Source organism: Hyperoodon ampullatus (assembly GCF_949752795.1).
Source record: "Hyperoodon ampullatus genome assembly, chromosome: 9".
Classification (NCBI taxonomy): domain Eukaryota; kingdom Metazoa; phylum Chordata; class Mammalia; order Artiodactyla; family Ziphiidae; genus Hyperoodon; species Hyperoodon ampullatus.
Window position 1 is genome coordinate 93,879,193 of NC_136922.1, and position 20,472 is coordinate 93,899,664.

At 35.8% G+C, this 20,472-nt stretch overlaps 1 protein-coding gene across 1 annotated transcript in view; it reads left to right on the forward strand.

Moving 5' to 3' along the window:
* Positions 1-20,472, forward strand: part of TRIM24 (tripartite motif containing 24) — a gene marked incomplete at its 5' end in the record, with an annotated part of 81,710 nt that overhangs the window by 47,419 nt on the left and 13,819 nt on the right. Inside the window, 4 exons of the mRNA XM_079711858.1 lie at positions 4,990-5,106; positions 8,248-8,362; positions 11,629-11,775; positions 18,300-18,417. Coding sequence (XP_079567984.1) covers positions 4,990-5,106; positions 8,248-8,362; positions 11,629-11,775; positions 18,300-18,417 — 497 coding nt within the window. The remainder of the gene's footprint in view (positions 1-4,989; positions 5,107-8,247; positions 8,363-11,628; positions 11,776-18,299; positions 18,418-20,472) is intronic.

The window sequence follows — 20,472 nt, forward strand, 5'->3', positions numbered from 1 at the left end:
CATGGAAAAAATACAGAAATCATTGATAAGATATTTTTAGAGCTTGGTAATAAAGAATTATTGGACCAGGATTGGGTTGGATTGGGGACAGAGAATGGTACAGGCTTTTTTCCCCTTGGAAGCATTTGCCTAGAGGTTGAGGGGTGCTTTTAATATGCTCACAGGGCTGAAAGACAGGTATTGGAGTTCAGGGTCACAGGGATTAAAGGCTTCTTCTTGCCTTGAGTTGGGATTCTGAAAGTCTACACTATTATGGTAAAGATGAATGAGCTAGTAAATATTACAGTTCCTCACTGGAACTAAAGTGCAGAATCAGATCTTCTCAGTACCCCAAGTTGGATTAAATTGAAATCTTATTGCTTGTGCCCCAAGGTACCTGGTAGAATAAAATGTAAATCCTCCCTGGAGGAAGAAAACATCATCCTAGACCTCAGATTTATTTAATAATGAGTTTTACAAAATGGTTCAGCACACAATTAGAAATAACCAAATATGCTAGGAGATAAGACAATGTGAACAATGTCTAGAACTTACATTACAGTAACTGAAATTAACTCAATAGAGGGTTTAAGAGAAGATCTGACATGCCAGGAAATGAGAATTAATGAACTGGGAGAAAATTAAGCAAACATCAAAATGAAGCATGATAAACAGAAAGATGGAAAATGGAAGAGGGATCGAGAAGATGTAACACAGGGTATAATTGAGGTCCAAGAAAGAGAGAGAAGAATGGGAAAGAAGCAACATTTGAGGGCAGAATATAATGGCTTAGAACTTTGTAATACTGAAGAAAGACATCTAGCCCATATTCAAGAAGCCCCATAACTCCCCAGCAGGATAATTAAAAAATAAAGTAATATTTTTGAAGTGCAAAAAGAAAATACTATAAAACTAAAATTCTATACCCAGTGAACATATTCTTCAGAAATGAAGGTTCATAAGAAAGACATTTTCAGACAAAATAAACTGGGAGAAGTTATCCGCAGTAAACACTCACGAAAGCACACATTAGGCAGAAGAAAAACGGTAGGTGATGCATGATGGAAAGAATGGCTAATATGATAAGTATGAGTAAATCTAAATGTTGACTTAAACAGTAATGTCTTGGTGTGTCGTGTGTGTTAAATATCACACAGACATGTTAGGAGGATATGGAGTTCACGTTCTAAGGTTCATGCATCACTTAGGAAGAAGGTAGGAAACTACAAGTTATTCTTAGATGATAAGTTAAGATCTGCATTTTTTTTTTTTTTTTTTTTTTTTTTGGCGGTATGCGGGCCTCTCACTGCTGTAGCCTCTCCCGTCGCAGAGCACAGGCTCCGGATGCGCAGGTTCAGCGGCCATGGTTCACAGGCCCAGCCGCTCCGCGGCATGTGGGATCTTCCCAGACCGGGGCACGAACCCGTGTCCCCTGCATCGGCAGGCGGACTCTCAACCACTGCACCACCAGGGAAGCCCCAAGATCTGCATTTTTTAATGCATAGAGTAGTCACTAAGCAAATAGTAAAAGTCAATATGATTATCAAGATAACAGAGGGAGGAAGTAGAAAAATTAACAATTAATTAGTCTAAACACAGGCCAAAAAAGAGAATAGGAACGAAGAACAAATGGGATTTATAAGTTGGTACATCTCTAAATATATTTGTAATTATAATAAACGTGAATGGATAAAATGTTCCAAATTAAAAGATTCCAGGCTGGATAAGAAAGCAAATAGAGAATCTGCTACTTGCTTTTTGTGAGAGAAACATCTAAAACCTAAGTATATAAAAAGAATGATGAGAAAAGCTATGCCATACAAACACTAATCAAAGGTAAGCTGCTATATCAAAGTACATTATTCGAGATAAAGAGAGAAACTTTATAACAATAAAGGGCTCTTTTTATCTAAAAGATATAATAGTTCTAAATTTATATTCCTCGTAGCCTTACAACATATAAAGAAGAAAGACAGAACTTAGAGACAAATCCACATAGTGGGAAATTTAACATATTTCTCTCAGTAATCAACAAAACAAGCAGACTAAAACTCAGTAAGGATATTTCAGTAAGAGTCAAAAAACACAATTAGCAAATGACCTCATGGACATTAGGACACTGCACCCAATAATACACATTATTTCCAGACATAAAAAAGGAAAAAATTAATTAACCATATGCCAGGGCAGTTTTACATTTCAGAAGATCGAAATCATATAAATTCTTGTGTAAACTCAATGCAGTCAATCTAGAAAACAATAATAAATGAGAAAAATCTCCATATATTTGAAAATGAAGAAATGTAAGTCATATCAAAACGCAATGATGTATGATCCTGGACTGTATCCTGGACTAGAGAGGGGAAATGATATAGAGGACATTATTGAGACAAATCACATAATTGGAGAATGGTCTGTAGATTAGATGAAAGTATTGTCTCAATGTCAGTTTTCCGGTATTTAGTAATTATACTGTGGTTACATAGTAGAATGTCCTTGTTTTTAGGAAATGCATACTAAATATTAAGGAGTTAAAGGACTTTGCTGAGGAAATATTTGAAAATCTTTGTAAAGATATATGTGAGATCTCTGTGCTATTGCAAATCTAACTTTGAAATTATTTCAAAGATAAGCAGTTAAAAATAAATTTAAATAAAGCATCAAAGAAGAAATTCCAATGAATATTAGAAAATATTTCTATCTGAATGATAGTGAAAATACTATCCTTGACGTATCCTGCTAAAGCCATGATTAGAGGAAAATATATACCGCTAATGCATATATTAGATATTAAGGATAAAAAGTAAATGTCCTAAACATTTATCTCAAGTTAGAAAAAGCAGCAAATTAAACCCAAAGTAAGTAGCAAAAAGGATACAATAAATACAATGCAGAAACAAAGATAAAAATTGGATCTTTCAAAAGATTAACAAATCTCTTTATGAATGATTAAAAAGAAAACAGACTCAAAAAACCAATGCCAGGAGTGAAAAGGGGGGGCATCACCACATTTTCTACAGGCATTTAAAAATATAAAAAGGTTTTTTGTCAATAGATTTGAAAATTTTTACATGAAATGGGATAATTCTTAGAAAATACACTTACCAAAACTAGCACAATATAAAATAGAGAATCAGAACAGTCCTTTAATTTAGTGTAAATCCCACAAAGAAAACTACAGACCCAAATGATTTCACTGATGAATCTACAAAATAGATAAGGTTAAAATAATGCCTTTCCTATACAGTCTTGTCCATAGAACGGTAAAGAATGAATTATGAGAAATCAAAATAGAAAACTATAAACCAGTCTTACCTATGAAATGAACTTAAAATTTCTAAGAAATACATTAGGAAACCAAGTCCAGGAGCATTGTGATTTTTGGATAATATAATCACAACTAAGTTAGCCTTATTATAGGAGTACAAAGTTCATTTTACCTTCGAAAATCATTCACGTAATTCGTCCTGTTAAAAGAATAAAGGAAAAATTATATGACCATCTCCACAGAGGCAGAAGAAACAGTCAAGAAAAAATGTATGTCCATGATATACAATCTTAGCAAACTAGGAATAAAAGAAAATTTCTCAAACCTGATAAAGATTATCTATGAAAAGAGCTAGAAAACATCATAATGGAATATTGTAAATTTTTTGCATTGAGTTTAGGATAAACCTAAATAAAGATGACCAGTTTGATCATTTCATTTAATAATTACATTGTATTAGGGTCCCAAAGAGTGTATAACAAAAAAAAATTTACTAAGATAAAAAAAACTTGCACCTAAGAAGGAATTTTAAATGTCATTATTTACAAATGATATGATTATGTACAAAAGAAATCCAATAGAAATATTATTAAGTGTGTGTTCCCCCTTTTTTCTAACTCTGGCAACCCTACTTATAATACTTACTGATTTAATTACACTCACACTTTTAAATCACATTATGTAAAATAATGTATTTTGTGCATTTTATGAAAAACTTTTAATAAAACTTTTTATGTATCTTACACATCATCTGTTTCTCTAGAGCTCCTTTGGAGTCATCTTACATAGTTTGTCAGAGGTTGTTATCTTAACTTTCAAGTCAATTTTTTTTTAAATTGAACTATTTTATGATATTGTTGCTTGAAGCTTTGTCACATGCAAGGCATAACATCAGGAGTTTTGCCCCCATCCCCTCACTTCCCCCCATTTATTAAAAGCATGCAAAGCATGCAATATTTGTTATTTGTGACCTGTAGCACAACTACCTGTTATTTAAAAGTGATCTTCAAAATATTTGTTTACAAAGCATCAAACTTTCATAATTATGAAATTGCAAAATAGTTAATAGATCTACATAGATGTTTATCTATAATTACTTTTTGCCAGGTCCGCCAAGGGAGCCTGTTAAGCTTGTAAAACTGTGAATGATTGAATGTGTGTTTTTCTCAGATTTTAAAAATTATTTAAAGAGTGTCCATGGACTTACCTGGTGGCGCAGTGGTTAAGAATCCCCCTACCAGTGCAGGGGACACGGGTTCGAGCCCTGGTACGGGAAGATTCCACATGCTGTGGAGCAACTAAGCCTGTGCACCACAACTGTTGAGCCTGCACGCCACAACTACTGAAGCCCACATGCCTAGATGCAGCAAGAGAAGCCACCACAATGAGAAGCCAATGCACCGCAACGAAGAGTAGTCCCCGCTCGCCACAACTAGAGAAAGCCCGCACACAGCAATGAAGACCCAACACAGCCAAAAATAAATAAATAAATTTATTTATTTTTAAAATAGAAATTAAAAAAATAGAGTGTCCATGATTAATATCTGTAAAGACTCCCCCTTTAAGAGAGAATCTGGGTGGGGGAGCCTGCCTTCTATGGATATATTTGATATTTTTAAAAGATTATTATTTATATCCTGTATACTCATAAATAGTTTCCTATTAGTTATTTGTTTGCTTTGGGGCTCTTCCTTATTTTAGGCAGACATTTGTGTGAAATAAATTGCTTATTATTTTTTCAGATATCAATTTATAGAAGAAGCTTTTCAGAATCAGAAAGTGATCATAGATACACTAATCACCAAACTGATGGAAAAAACAAAATACATAAAATTCACAGGAAATCAGATCCAAAACAGGTAAATTTGTATTTATGGTATTACTTAAATCATCTATATATAATGTGTTAAGTATATTAACTTTAAGAACAGACATTTTACTTAACTCATGGTGAAGTACATCCAAGTAAGCTGTCAGATGGGTCTAATAACACATAGTTGATAAGACTTTTCCAGAAACTTTGGATTTCTGGGAAGTTTGGAAAGTATTCTTTTCAGCCATGAAATTTCAAAACTATTATGGTAATAAGCTACATTTAATAACAGCTCATTTATCAGGTAAGTATTAATAATTTTTAATTATTTTGTGTTTTCCAATTATCCAAGAAATGCCAGGATTTAAAAACAAAACAATTTTTATAGTACTGTAAAATATTTTAACACTTAATTAGATAGATAATTGCTATTTTAAGGATTGCTAGACTTAGAGATGCCTCCCCTGAGCTGTCAGCTTTTAACTGCAATGAGGCAGAGATCATAGAACACCAGGAGACAGGGCTTGTTGAACTGTTTCACATACCTTTTACTCCTTGTCAGATCCAATACTTGAACAGCTTCTACATATTGCTTGTTATACTGTTTGTCCTCCAAGGGAGTAAATCATCAACTGTCCAAAGGCTCATGTCCTAAAATTCAGTGATTGGAGAGCAAACCATTGACCTCTGTGGGGAGGAGGGAGTTTGCCTAGTACCCCCCTTTGCATCCCATTTGAGGCACATGCTGACATTTTACAACACCTGTGAAATCCCATGTCCCCTTTCTTTCGTTGTTTTGCACATGAAAGTAACATGTCACTGCTTAAATAGATAGAAATGCTTATTAGAAAGAGCCTGAATAAGAGAAGCCTTGCAGGGGCTTTGAATGTTGTTCATAGGGAAAAGTATATCAGCCTTTTTGTAGTTCATCTTCCTTAAGATCAGTCGTCACAGTCTGTTACTATCATTTTTCAACATGGCTAGGGTGGGGCATTTGGTACTTTTTTCCAAGGAATTCCTTGGCTTACCTGCTTTCCTTAAAGGAGATTTTAAACATAATTTAACCTTTTCTTGACTCCCTGGTGTTATTATTACATCTATTATACATTGTGATAATAAAAGTTCTGTTGTGTGTCTTTTAGTTTCTATTATTCTTTTGTTATCAGCTCTCATTTCATTTTACCTTTCTCTTTCACATGAGAACTGTAGTTGACCAAATACTATCTCCTTTGTCATATTCTAATAACAGTACTGTATTTTTGCCAAATTGATGTAATTGGTGGGTTTAAAATTTTGTATCTGAGTAATTGAAAATATATAATGAATATTTATGGAATGATAAGGGTAGATAATCTCTACCATCTAGTGGCAAACAGTAGTAATTGTAAAATAACTAATTTTATATAAACGATCCACAGTTGATGAAATTCACCCTTTTTACTTTTTTCTTACTCTTTCACTGTGTATATGGTATGACCTATGGGCCAGAGTTTACTCTTTTTTTTTTTTTTTTTTTTAACATATGGATATTCATTTGTTCCAACACTTGTTCTGTTTGTTGAAAAGATTATCCTGTTGCTATTAAACTGCCTTGGTACCTTTGTTGAAAATCAGTTGACCATATACGTGTGAGATTATTTTGGACTCTCTTGCCACTGTGCTTTTCTTTCTTGCTAATACCCCACTTTCTTCATGACTAGAGCTTTTTATAGTAAGTCTTAAAATCAGATAGTGTGAATTTTCCAAATACTTTTTTTACCTTTTTTTTTAAGTAGTTTATGCTCTTTTTATAAAATAATACATTATGTTGTGGAAGGATTTTAGTTTTTGAATTGTGGTAAAAATTAAAGACTCTTTGGATTAGGTGCTAATTCTTTGTATCTTTATAGCTACCTGATTATAGAAGGATTAAATTTACTGGACTGACTTTGCTATTAATTGATCTTTATGCATGTGCAAACATGGCATTACTTGTCCCTTTTTCATCCTGTTCTACCATCATGAGGATTTAAATTAGTTGGTTTTTTGGTTTGTTCGTTTGTTTGTTTGTCTGTTTTGAGATTGTTTGCTTCCTAGACCTATCTGGTTTCCTTGATCCTCTAGCCAATATTGATGTCAAATAATTATCTTGAAGAATTTCCAACATTGGTGGGGGGGTGATAAATTAAGAGTTTGGGATTAACATATACACACTACTATATATAAAATAGGTAACCAACAAGGACCTACTATATAGCACAGGGAAATTATACGCAATATTTTGTAATAACGTATAAGGGAAAATAACCTGAAAAAGAATATATATATGTATGTATAACTGAATCACTTTGCTGTCCACCTGAAACTAATACAATGTTGTAAATCAACTATACTTTAATTTAAAAAAAAAAAGAATTTCCAACAGAGAATAAAATCCCTGCCCTCTTCATCTTAAGTTTTGGAAGATAAGCAGACAGAAGAAATGAAGCCTTTTATTTATCTCAGAATGTTTGATGGTGGATGCGTCATTATTCTTTTTCTGCTTTTATAAGATATTCTGGTATAATGCTATGTATTTTTTTTCCTGTCCATCTTGATCTCCATGAAAATAGCATTCCCATTTTCTCTAATCAAAGGAAAAAATGTATATGCTGGTTGATAAAAACATATAGTTACTTGGCTGCTTATTTCAAGACAAATATGTTATTAAAAGTAGCAAACTACTATTATTGTCTTTCTGCTTTTATTCAGATATAATGAATGGGTAACAGTTCAGATGACTAAGATAATAGTGACACATTTAAGCTTTTCTACTTCTTAGTTGCAGTGAGTACAGTAGAACTCATTCAGTCCTGGTTTTCCTTATCTTGTTTATAAATCATTTTTTTGTCCGTCCTTTTAGGCTGAGAATTTTTCCAGGTGTCATAATCTTTCCAAATAATGTTTTCTTAAGATGTGTTCATTCTCTTGCAGTTTTACACATTTTGATTTTAATATTGAATTGACTATGTCTTTTGGAAGAATTAATATTTCTGCTATCTCATCTTCAAGAAAGTCTATTTAAACTGAAGGACCCTTAGAAAAAGCTAAGCTTTTAAGAGATGAAAACTTTTTGGTCTAACTTAGGGCTTAGAAAATCAATATTACATATTGTAAAACAATTCTTCTGCCTTAGATTTTAGACTTCCCCCTTTTGTTTAATTTTCAGGATAATTGAAGTAAATCAAAATCAGAAGCAGGTGGAACAGGATATTAAAGTTGCCATATTTACATTGATGGTAGAAATAAATAAAAAAGGAAAAGCTCTACTGCATCAGCTTGAGGTAAGTTACTGTTAATGGGACAGTATGTTGTAGTGATTTAACGTAGTATTTTCTCATGTATTTGTGAATTTGAAATCACAGCCTTTTTCATATAATTGTTTACATTTGATTCAGTAATATTTTTCTCCATTTTCAGGCTCTACCTTGTAGCTGACAGTTTACGGCTTTATGATACAGTAGGAATGTCTTAATCCTATTGATTACTTCAGAGCACAAAGCATAATGCCTTGCTTGAAGGAGGAGCTTAGTAAATATTAAAGAGATGTAAAGAGATGAATCTTTTCAGAGATTCATTGAATTGACAGCTTTGGGTCACCAAAAGAGTGCAATTGAGCAAAGTTTTTCAGAAAGTTACATTAAGTTAGTTATATTTAGTTCTCAAATATATACATTTAACCTTATGAGAAATTAGGTAAAAGGATGTGCCTCCTGCCCTCAGCAGTCTTAATTGTGAAAGCAGTACTCAGGGAGAGATGCTCAAGGCACTTAAGATAGTTGTTTGTCACTGCAGGTAAGAAAAATATTACTAACTTAATCAGCTTTCTTACATTCAGGAAGGTCAAGATCCAGAGTCAGCGTTTGACTCAAATAACATGAGGTTACAACTTCTACATGGTATCTTAACATAATATTAATTGCATGATATTTTGGTATTCTTTTAATATATTGGTGCAAAAAGAATTTAACAGTAGAGATGCAAATTAAGAAGAGAATAAAAGAATCCTGATGTTCGAAGATTTTTAAAAAAGCCTTAGAGAAAAAATTTAGTTCAACATCTTTATTTTATAGTTGACAAAATTATAAGGTCTTGGGGCTTCCCTGGTGGTGCAGTGGTTGAGAGCCTGCCTGCCGATGCAGGGGACACGGGTTCGTGCCCCGGTCCGGGAAGATCCCACATGCCGCGGAGCGGCTGGGCCCGTGAGCCATGGCCATTGAGCCTGCGCGTCCAGAGCCTGTGCTCCGCAACGGGAGAGGCCACAACAGCGCGAGGCCCACACACCGCAAAAAAAAAAAAAAAAAAAAAGAAAAAAATTATAAGGTCTTTGTCAGAAGGTTCTCTTCCTCCTGGGAAAGCATGGTCATTCCCATGGTTTATCAATCATACAGGAAACAAAGACCAAAATAATTCTCTCTCCTTTTGGAAACAAATACTTAGAGAAAAGGTATTCTGGCTAGGAGGAATCAGACCCCATTTATAGTAACTGTGTTTTCAGGGTTCTGGGGGGCGGGGGGATGGTGTGGTTTTTTTTGTTTGTTTGGTTTTTTTTTTTTAGATAGAAGCATTTAAACTATTTTAAAAGATTTCAAAGCTCTGCTTAAAATCAAATGTCACATAGATTTGCTTCTCAGAGATGAATAGTGCACACATTGCTGTGGCTGTTTCCAAACTTCACTGTAAGTCAGAATCACTTGAGGAGTTCTTTAAAAATCAAGATAAAGAACAAAAGATGACCCCATCCCCAAATCTCTAGGGATGAACCTCGTCATCAGTATTATTTTAAATCAACTTTATTGACTTATAATTTTTGCAGCACCTTTTAAAAATGCTTTTCAGGGCTTCCCTGGTGGCGCAGTGGTTGAGAGTCCACCTGCCGATGCAGGGGACATGGGTTTGTGCCCCGGTCTGGGAAGATCCCACATGCCGCGGAGCGGCTGGGCCCGTGAGCCATGGCCGCTGAGCCTGCGCGTCCGGAGCCTGTGCTCCGCAACAGGAGAGGCCACAACAGTGAGAGGCCCGCGTACCGCAAAAAAAAAAAAAGCATATATATATATATATATATATATATATATATATATATATATATATATATATATATGCTTTCAGTCTTCATACCCAGTCTCCTGGTTCACAGAATCCTTCTTTAAGGCAAATAAATGTAGTCAGTATTTACTAAGACCCAAGACCCAAATAGTTTGTTACTATAGAAGACCAAGAAACTTGGGCTTCTGATTCTCAATTTGCAACATCCCTAAAAGTCAACAGAATTTCTGATCTTTCTAGAATGTCTCCAAAGTAACGCTTAGTTTTTACAGAGGTCAGAAATAGCCTAATAAGTAAATTATCTCTGGACTTAAAATTAGATATGACAAAGCCACTGATAGTCACTGCAATGACTTAATTCAGTTTAGCATATGTGTATTTTCCAAATTTGAAACCAACTAGGGCCAGGATCTAGGTTCATTTTCTCTATTGAGGATATAATTTCATATTGGAGTGTAGCAATGTTACTTTTAAACTTTTTTTTAGAGCTAGTAGAACGTCCTGTTCTCTCCTCCTTTCCTTGCCAGGTAAAGGACATTTGGGGTTAGAGACCTTTAAAACAGCACAGGTTCAGTGGGTTTTTCTTCCACTTTTGACTAACCTGTGTTCTTGCTTGTATACTTCCCTTAGAGAAATTCTATAGTCTGCTTTTCTGTAGTTTTTTTGAGAGTGCATTGGTACCATTAGTCACTATATCAGTTGGTTCCCATGGTAATTTTCAATAGACAAAAATTATATGCTTCCTTTTTTTTTTTTACTACACACAAAGCATAAATGTTGTCTACCACGTGGCATGACTTAGCACAAACTAGTTGCAATCAGGATAAGAATGCCTAAAAGGTGAAATCATGTGCTGAGTAAATCATGTGATCTGGTAACTTTACTTGATTGCTGGATGGTACATCTATTTTATTTTTGAGTATTGAATTTAATGGGCATTTACTGTATTATAGCTAATCCACGGTTTTGTACCTCTTTGGATACTGGAAGATGCATGAACAGAAACCTGCATCCCAAAATATGTACAACCAGACCAAGGGCCTTGGAGAGAAGGGGCAGGCAGCAGAGGCAGGGTGGCGTCGGTGGTGGCTGCAGCACTGGGGGCACGGTTTTTACTTCAGTGAGAATGAGCCTTTGTACCAAGGGATAAGTTACTATCACCTGGGTTCTTAGAGGTGGTGCTTATTCTAATTGGGTAATCTGAAGATGACCATTAAAATATATGTTACATGCAGAACTAATTTTTTATTTTTTATTTTTTATTTTATTTTTTATTTTTGCGGTATGCGGGCCTCTCACTGTTGGGGCCTCTCCCGTTGCGGAGCACAGGCTCTGGACGCGCAGGCTCAGCGGCCATGGCTCACGGGCCCAGCTGCTCCACGGCATGTGGGATCTTCCCGGACCGGAGCACGAACCCGTGTCCCCTGCATTGGCAGGCGGACTCTCAACCACTGCGCCACCAGGGAAGCCCTGCAGAACTAATTTTGAAACTATTTTTTTTCAGAGTCTTGCAAAAGATCATCGAATGAAACTTATGCAACAGCAGCAGGAAGTGGCCGGACTTTCTAAACAGTTGGAACATGTCATGCATTTTTCTAAATGGGCAGTTTCCAGTGGCAGCAGTACAGCATTACTTTATAGCAAGCGACTGGTAAGATAAACTAAGTATGGCATTTAACATACTATCAAAATACAGAGAGAAACAATGGAGTTATTAGAATGCTTAAAATTTAGAAATGTTCATTAGTCTGTTGGTACTTAAATGCTTTTTATAATTTTTATCAATCAAAATATTTTGGTTTTCAAAAATCTTATATTGCCATGATTGAGGCGTATCTTCAATTTTAATCTACCATCATCCCTCCTGTTTTGTTCTTTTCCAAGTTTTCTCTGTCTTAGTGACAGTTGAACTTAATACTAACAATAATGATAAGAGTAAACATTTCCTGATCACCCGTAGTGTGCCAGGCACTAATCCTAAGCATTTCCATGTAACATTTTATTTAAACATTTATATCATTTTTATGAGATAGGTATACCTATCCATCCATTGTATGGGTGATGAAACCAAAGCACAGAGTTAAGTAACATGCCTAAGGCCACTCAGCTTGGACACCTGAACCCAGAGGCTGTGTTCCTTTTGTCTGTACTACGTTGTTTACTCTGTCAGTGATATATGGTGCTGGATATTTCAACCCCATTGCTAGAGAAAAGTGGCTCTCATTTGTTCAGCTGTTTTCAGAATAGTCTAGAACCTTGCTACTGAAAATACAGTCACTGCATACTAATCAGGTGGTTCAGTAGATGTGGAGTGAGGCCAAACTCTGTAGTTCTGCCGAGCTCCCAGGTGATGCTGCTGCTGCTGCTCCGTAGACCACACCGTTAGTAGCAAGGATCTAGAAGACATTCAGCCGTGGAAGTCACACCATATAAGCATTCTTAAAAACTCCTGCTTTACTCTTATTTTATTAAAGATTCCACAGAGATTTACACTTTGAAATCAAATTATGACATCCAAATCTGTTTTCTGTTCACCCACTCAGTTTTGTGAAAGGAATTTTCTACCACCATTTTGTAATAAGGAAATGCACTTCAGGATAAACTTCTGTAAACTAGGTTCAAATATTGAGTAACTTATTAGAAAACTGATTTGTAACTATTCCTAATCATGAATTGTATTCAACTCTTAAGATTTTTTTCTTTCATAATTATCAATGATGTGGTCAATCTTGAGTCTTTTTTTTCTTTTTCTTCCTTTTTACTGCTTCATTGGTCTAATGAAAAACAGCTTCTATACAGTACATACCTTCTCTGTTACTTATATTTTCCTGTAAGTCAAACAAAACAGGGATAAAAGGAGAAAATGAGAGAATTGTCTTTTTTTCAACTAGACCCATTATGAATATTTTTATTTGTATGTGTGTAAGAAAACATGTTATTCACACAATCAGATATTCAATCTCCTTATCAGTTTAAGAATTTGTTTCTCTGATTTTATTCTATGATTTTGTTTGTGATTATAATACAAAGAAAACAGTAAAAACTCGAAGATGGGGTTACTTAATCTGCGCAATGATCTCTTGAAATAGGAGAGAGGAAGATTGTTCTCTATATTATACACAGGAGAAAATAAACACAGTGAAGCATAAGGAACCAGTATTACCAGCTTCCTGATTTACTAAATTGTGTTTTTTAATTTTTAAAAGCCTGTGGAACCCAAGCGCATCACTAGCAGCAGATATAGCTAGCAAAATAATTTACCTATAGTGAATGCAGAGCTAAGGCTTGTGATTACTTTTAAACATTTAGAAGGATTTTTAACCTCAGAAAATTGGAAAGTCACTATATTATGCAACTCTGTCCTTTAGAGCTTCTATGCTTCATATATATAGCCATGTTTACTAAGGTTATTTTTTAATGATGGCTTTTATATGCTTAAAAATTAAAAAGAAATGTCTTACTGGCCTGAAATTTCAAGCTTAGCTTGTAATTCTTAGTTCGTTTTTTTTTTGCTGTAGGAATTATAATCAGTAAAAGACCAAACCCATTGGAATAGCAGGATCCTTTCAGAAGTCCAGTTTTAAATATATTTTAAAACATTTTCACAGTACTTCCTTAGGATTCTTCTGTCATCTGTTAAACATTGAGTTTATCCTTATATTATTTAGAAGGAAGGCAAGAAGTACCGACAGAAGAGACCAGGAGAGTAAAACACAGTTATTCTTTTTACTAGCAATAGATATTTCTATAATACTAGTGATTAGGAAGCTGTTAAGGTATAGGTAGTAAAAGGGAAATCCACAATCTTTTTTACTCCCTTTCCCCTGTCCTCCCATATAATTAATCTTCAAAGACTTTCTTTATGTTTCCTGAATATCTCATCGGCAATTCTTTGCTTTTAGTCCTCAGGGTTCAGAATGTCATGATCTTTTGCCTGGGTACTGTTACCCTTTCTTAGAATGCTTTTTCTTTCTCTTGAGTAGATCCTCATCTTTGTAGAGACTACCAGGTTCAGTTTAGATGTGTCTTCCTTTCCTTTTGGCAGCCTTCCATGACCAACACTGGGTTGGATTACCCTTCTCTGTGTTTACAAAGACCTTATGCATATATCCATCATACTATTACTGATTTTTACCTACTGTTATTACATTTACATATTTTTCTGTGAATTTCATTAGACTTTTTACTTCTTAAAGGGTAAAAATTTTGTGTTACCCAGTGCTTGATATATAGGAACTCAATGAAAGATTGATGGTAAATAAATAAGGTAGCAGATAACATCTCTTGTCAGAAGCTATAAATAAGTGTAGACAAAACCTTATGTTATATTTTACAGGACTGGAAACTCGAATACTAAATTTCTTTTTTAAGTTTATTTTAACTTCAGTAGGAAGGAGACAGTATACAGTATTGCCATCTGAAAAGCTGTTTTGACATCTTCCATAGTTTTTTAAATAATTTTGTCCTTTGCTTTTTGAACAGTAGCTAAGTTTTCAGTGTGAAACCTGACTTTAAGTTCAGATACATCTGAAGGGATCAACAAGTATATTTAATTAATCCTTATTTATCTTTTACAGTAGCCAGAGTTTATGACTCCTCATAGGAAAGTTTTTGCCATAATTCTTTTGCTTAGCATATTATGAACATGTTTTATAATGAGAATTATTAGAAGATGCAAAAAAAAATTAAGAAAGGTAGAAAAACTTAGGCAAAAGAACATTGTGTTGAGTGCTGTTTGCTAAACACTGTGCCATGTATTCTACATGGTCCCAAAATAAATACGTTTTTTTACACAGAATTTATTATAGCTATTTAAGATAATTTAGCAATTGAATGAAGCAAACTTATTTATTCTAAAATTATTTATTGAATACCTGTTATGTATCAGGTGGCATTCTGAGTACTAAGGGAACAGAAAACAAAGCAAAATCTCTGCCCTCAAGAAGTTGCATTTTTAGGGACTTCCCCGATAGTGCAGTGGCTAAGACTCCACACTCCCAATGTAGGGGGCCTGGGTTTGATCCCTGGTCAGGGAACTAGATCCCACCTGCCTGCCACAACTAAAAGTTCGCATGCCACAACTAAGGAGCCTGCCTGCCACAACCAAGGAGCCCATGTGCTGCAACTAAGGAACCCGTGAGCTGCAACTAAGACCCGCACAACCAAATAAATAAATAAATATATTTTTTAAGTTGCATTTTAATGAAGAGAGATAGACAATACCAAAATAAGTAAAATGTGTAGACCATTGCATGGTATTGAGTGCTCTAGAGAAAAGTAAATTAAGGGAAGAGTCTGGGAGCATTGGGGTAGGATTGTGATTTTAGATATGGAATTCTATCTAAAGAAGGTGATATTTGAGCAAATACCTGAAGAAAGTGAGGAGGCAAGCCATGCAGATACTCAGGGAGAGTATTCAGGCAGAGCACAAGTACAGACAGCAAGTGCAAAGACTGAGGTGGGAGTTATTTGTGATATGGACAGCAAGTAGGCCTAAGAGGGTGGAACACAGTGAAAGAGCAGACAGTAGGATGAGTAAGGTCAGAAGTACTGGAAAGCCAAATAGTATGAGCCTTGTAGTTGATTATGAGGACTTTGGTTTTTAATCTAAGTGAGATGAGAAACCATTGGAGGTACTTGAGGAGAGGAATGACAGAATATGATTTACAGTTTAACACAATTACTCTGGCCGCTGGAAAAAAACTGTAGGTGGTTGAAGGCAAGGGAGAAATAAGGGAGACTATTTATAACCTTTCTGCAATGAGGTGGCTTTTCTAGGGTAGTAACAGTAGAGTTGATAATGGGAGAATTGGTAGGATTGTCCATATCTTTTAATGATAGAGCCAACAGGATTTGCTGACAGGTGGAACGTAAGGCATGAGGAAAAGAAAGGAACCAAGGACTAAGCAGTAGGAAAAATAGTGTTGCCAATAATTGAGGTGGGGAAGATCATAGGACAAGTAGACTTGAGGAGAAGGATCAAGAGTTCCCTTCTAGACATATTAAATTTGAGGTACCTGTTAGAGAATCAGGTAGAGATATTGAGCAAGCCATTGGATGTGCAAGTTCATAGAGGGGTCCAGGCTTGAGATATAAATTTAAGAGTTGGATAAACGATGAGACTGGATGAGATCACTTAAAGTATGTGGGTGCAGGAGAAAAGAGCAGTTGCAAGACTGAGCCCTGGGACATTCCTGGTGTGGGAGATGTGAAAGAACCAACAATGGAAACTGAGATGGTACACTGGGACGCAAACCTATTCTCAGCGGCCTTAAAATATAGCAGCTGGTGAAATAAGGGGGAAACCATGAGATCATAGTTTGTTCAAAGCCAAGAGAAGAAAATGCTTCCCTGAGGGCCAAGTGACCACCTATGTGAAAAGCTACTAAGCCTGAATGGTTTCAGGGAAGAATGGGAGCAGAGGAATGGGGGACATTATAGATGAGTCTTTTGAAGAGTTTTGCCAGAAAAGAGAGCAGTTGATGGCGGGAGAAAAGGAGCCAAGAGTTCTGTTTTTAGCTGGGAAAAGTTAAACATGTTTATGTATTAATGGGACTGATGCAGTAAAATGGAAAGCTTGATGGATACAGGAGAGGGGAGAAAACTGCTGAGCAGTGTCTTTGTGTCGGCAAGAGGGTGTTGGGCACTATTGCACCAGTGCAAGGATTGGCTTTAGCTAGAAGCGTGGCCAGTTAATCCACTGTGATAGGAGGGAATGCTAATACTGGTCGGTGGTGGAAGTTTGTGGAAGTTCCCTGATTGTTCCTGTTTTTTCAGTGAACAGTAATCAGGACCATCAGCTGAGATGGAGAATGGGGGAGGAGATGCTGGAGATTTGAAAAGAGAAAGGAGGTTTGAAATAGTCATTTAGGAGAGTAGGGACGTGAAGGACCAGAGGCCCGTCAACCTTAGGGCCCTACCTAAAGTAAGCAGGCTGTGTTTGAAGTTTGGTCAGTCCCTTTATCAGTCCAATCATAGTGAGTCAAAAGTTAGATTTAACCAGTGTTGTTTGTTGGTTGTTGTTTGGGGAAAAGGTTGAGGAGAGAGAAGGAAGTATGTGTGGTTTGACATGTGAGAGAAAGAGGTGTTGAAGGTATATACCAGGAAATGATTATGAGGATTAACCCTGGGATTTGAGCTGGATAAGGAGAAACTGAGGGCTAGGGTAAGGGTATTGGTAAGATGAGGTCGAAGGACAGGGAACATTTTACGAGCAAAGGTTTATAGGACCTTTAGGGTTTGTAGGATTATTGGTATCTGGGCACTAGAAGGGAGTAAGCTGGAAAGAAAGATCATCTAGTTGGATATAAAATCATCAAGAATTAAGACAGGAGTAATGTTGGCGTTGGTGATGGTGAGCCAGGAGCTAAACTCTTCAAGACTGAGGGAGAGTGACTGAGTATTCACTGAGGACTGCAGTGTGGAGGAGATGGGGGTGTGGTGTGATGACCCGAGATTCACAGCATAGGAGCAAGGAGAGCCATCCCACTAGTAGGCCTAGTTATGAGCTGAACTTATGTTTCCTGAGCAGAGAGTAATTTGTATTTTCTGTAATTCATTAGCCACCTAATCTCAACTCTGCATCCTTCTTTGAAAGAGTAAGTAAAATAACTAAAAGAGCAGAATTGGTGAAAATTTTTTATTTTACAAATACTTGGTTGGTGCTTCTGTGAAGTTTAAATAATTCAAAAAACTAACTTTAAGCTAGTTAAAGTTAGTTTTTTGTATTCAACAGTATAGCTAACTGAGTTGTACCTCAAAACTTCTAACATGTTTTGGAAGGAAAACTGCATTGTATGTCCACTTTTTTATAACTTATATATATATATGATTGCTTATTTTGTGTTAGCATACATTTGATACAGAGACCATTTTTTTTTGTATTTATTGGGAACTTAATAAATTATTTGCCTAATAAAGATTTTTTTTTTTTTTTTGCGGTACGCGGACCACTCACTGTTGTGGCCTCTCCTTTTGCGGAGCACAGGCTCCGGACGTGCAGGCTCAGTGGCCATGGCTCACGGGCCCAGCCGCTCTGCGGCATGTGGGATCCTCCCAGACCGGGGCACGAACCCGCGTCCCCTGCATTGGCAGGCGGACTCTCAACCACTGCACCACCAGGGAAGCCCGCTAATAAAGATTTTGATGTTTAGTTGTCTCTCTGCTTTCTTCTAGATTACATACCGGTTACGGCACCTCCTTCGAGCAAGGTGTGATGCTTCCCCAGTGACCAACAATACCATCCAATTTCACTGTGATCCTAGTTTCTGGGCTCAAAATATTATCAATTTAGGTAGGCTGTTATGTACATTTTCTCAAAGTGCCATTTGTTTCTGGAACTCTTAGTGATTATGAGATTATTGAAAATGTATTCCCTTCCACCCCCAAAGTGTGTTTATCATCTTGTTTTAAGTACATGGAATTTTCACTAGTATTTCATTAGTGTGTGTATATGCGTGACACATGCATGAATATAAACACACATGTAAATATGTGGATGATATGAAACATCCTTTATATTGACTCACAGGGTGTCTAGATTTCTGGATTTAGGAGGTTTTTTTTTCTTTCCCATAGAATCTTGCTTGTACTGTTAATTACATACTTATCAGAATGGTTGATAAAACTCTTGACTTATGACTGCCATTAATATAGGATTTTTTATATTTAGAATGTTTTCTGTTAAAACAGGACTTCTCATACAATTATTGGCTTACTTACTCTTGAGAGCCAGTCATCAGGCACCTAATGGTTCATTTGCTTTATCTAGCTAGGGAAGACTTCTCATTTCTTCTTTTGCCTTTTATGTAATTATTATATAATTTTTAACCTCCTAACTGAAGTGCACCATACGTACAGATAAGTGCCCAAATTTTAAGTACTAGAGCGCACTGAGTTATCACAAAGGGAGACTACCATTATGGTATCATTTGGTAACATCAAATATCCTTGCAGGCAGTACTTGCTACATTATGTGCTAGTAGAAAAAGTCTTCAGTTTTTGCCTCCTTTCTTAATTTCTCACAGGGAGACTATAGAAACAGAAATTTAAGAATTCTATATACATTCTTCATCAACCACCAGTATTCCCTTTGATGACAGTTTTTGGGCTCATTGACTTTGTTTCAAAATCTTGAAAGATGGTTGCTCTGTCATTCCCTAAGCTAGATTCTGGGTAAGAAAGCAAGAAATGGCTGGAGAGAGAGCCAGTGCTCTCAGAACACACCAGGAAAGGAAGAAATAGGCTTACACAAACCTCATTCATACATGGGAAGAACAGAAGGAATGGTAGTATGGTGACCCTTTGAAGGAAAGGTCATAAGTTGACTCCTGCAGCTCAGTCTAGAAGCACATATTTATTGATTGATTGATACATAGCAAGCAACTGGAATCATACACACTCTCACCTATGTAACTAAAAAGAAGCATCTTAATACAAAGCGAGTGTATAAGTTAACTATCTCCTACCCTCCACCATACATGCAGCTATATAGAGAACCTATCACAGTTATATATCCACACAAATAGCCATATGTAGAACTGTATGTACTTATAAGCACATTATTTAAAACAGACCACATAATGTAAAACATAAATAAAATTAAGAATATGTGTAACTGTATACACATAAATGGATATATAAGATATATATGTATAGATAAGTCTACAGCAAAAAACAAAAACATCTGTTTGTGAGGAGTTTGTAAAACAATATCCTTTACTGTAGGACTTTCTCAGAGCTGTCCTATACAGCTCTGTAAATTGCCATTTACAATGCGATTTACATTTTAAATCTTCTAAGGAGACAAGTTTCCCAAACTTGTTTATTTATGGCTTCTGAGAAACATGTTATAGAAGACTGCAAGGGAAAAATGTTGATTTGGAATGAATATTCAGTTAGCGTCTTTGTGACTTTGGGTAAGTTGTTCAATCTCTCTGAACGTTAAATCCCTTATCTGTACAGAGGGACTTTAACAATATACATAGACCTACTGTCGCAGTATCTAATACAGAGTAAGTATTTAATGAATGATAACTATTTTTTAGGATGCATGTTTATTAAATCAGAAACATTTTAACTGAGTCTCTGCTGTTGAAGAAATCAAGCTTTGCCTTATACTTGGACCCACACCTGTTAGAGGTACCTTTAAACTCTAACAGTATAGTTATAAGGCAGAGTAATTCTCCATCAGAGAACTAACAGTATACCCTGTGAAGGTGGTAAAGAACTTGAGAGATAACTAAATCAGAAATACTGTGGTATTGTTTTTAGATCCAATGTCAGGTTTGCTTGTTTTGTTTTTGATATGCAAACAGCAGTCCTCAAAGTAGGGTCTGAGGCTCCTTCA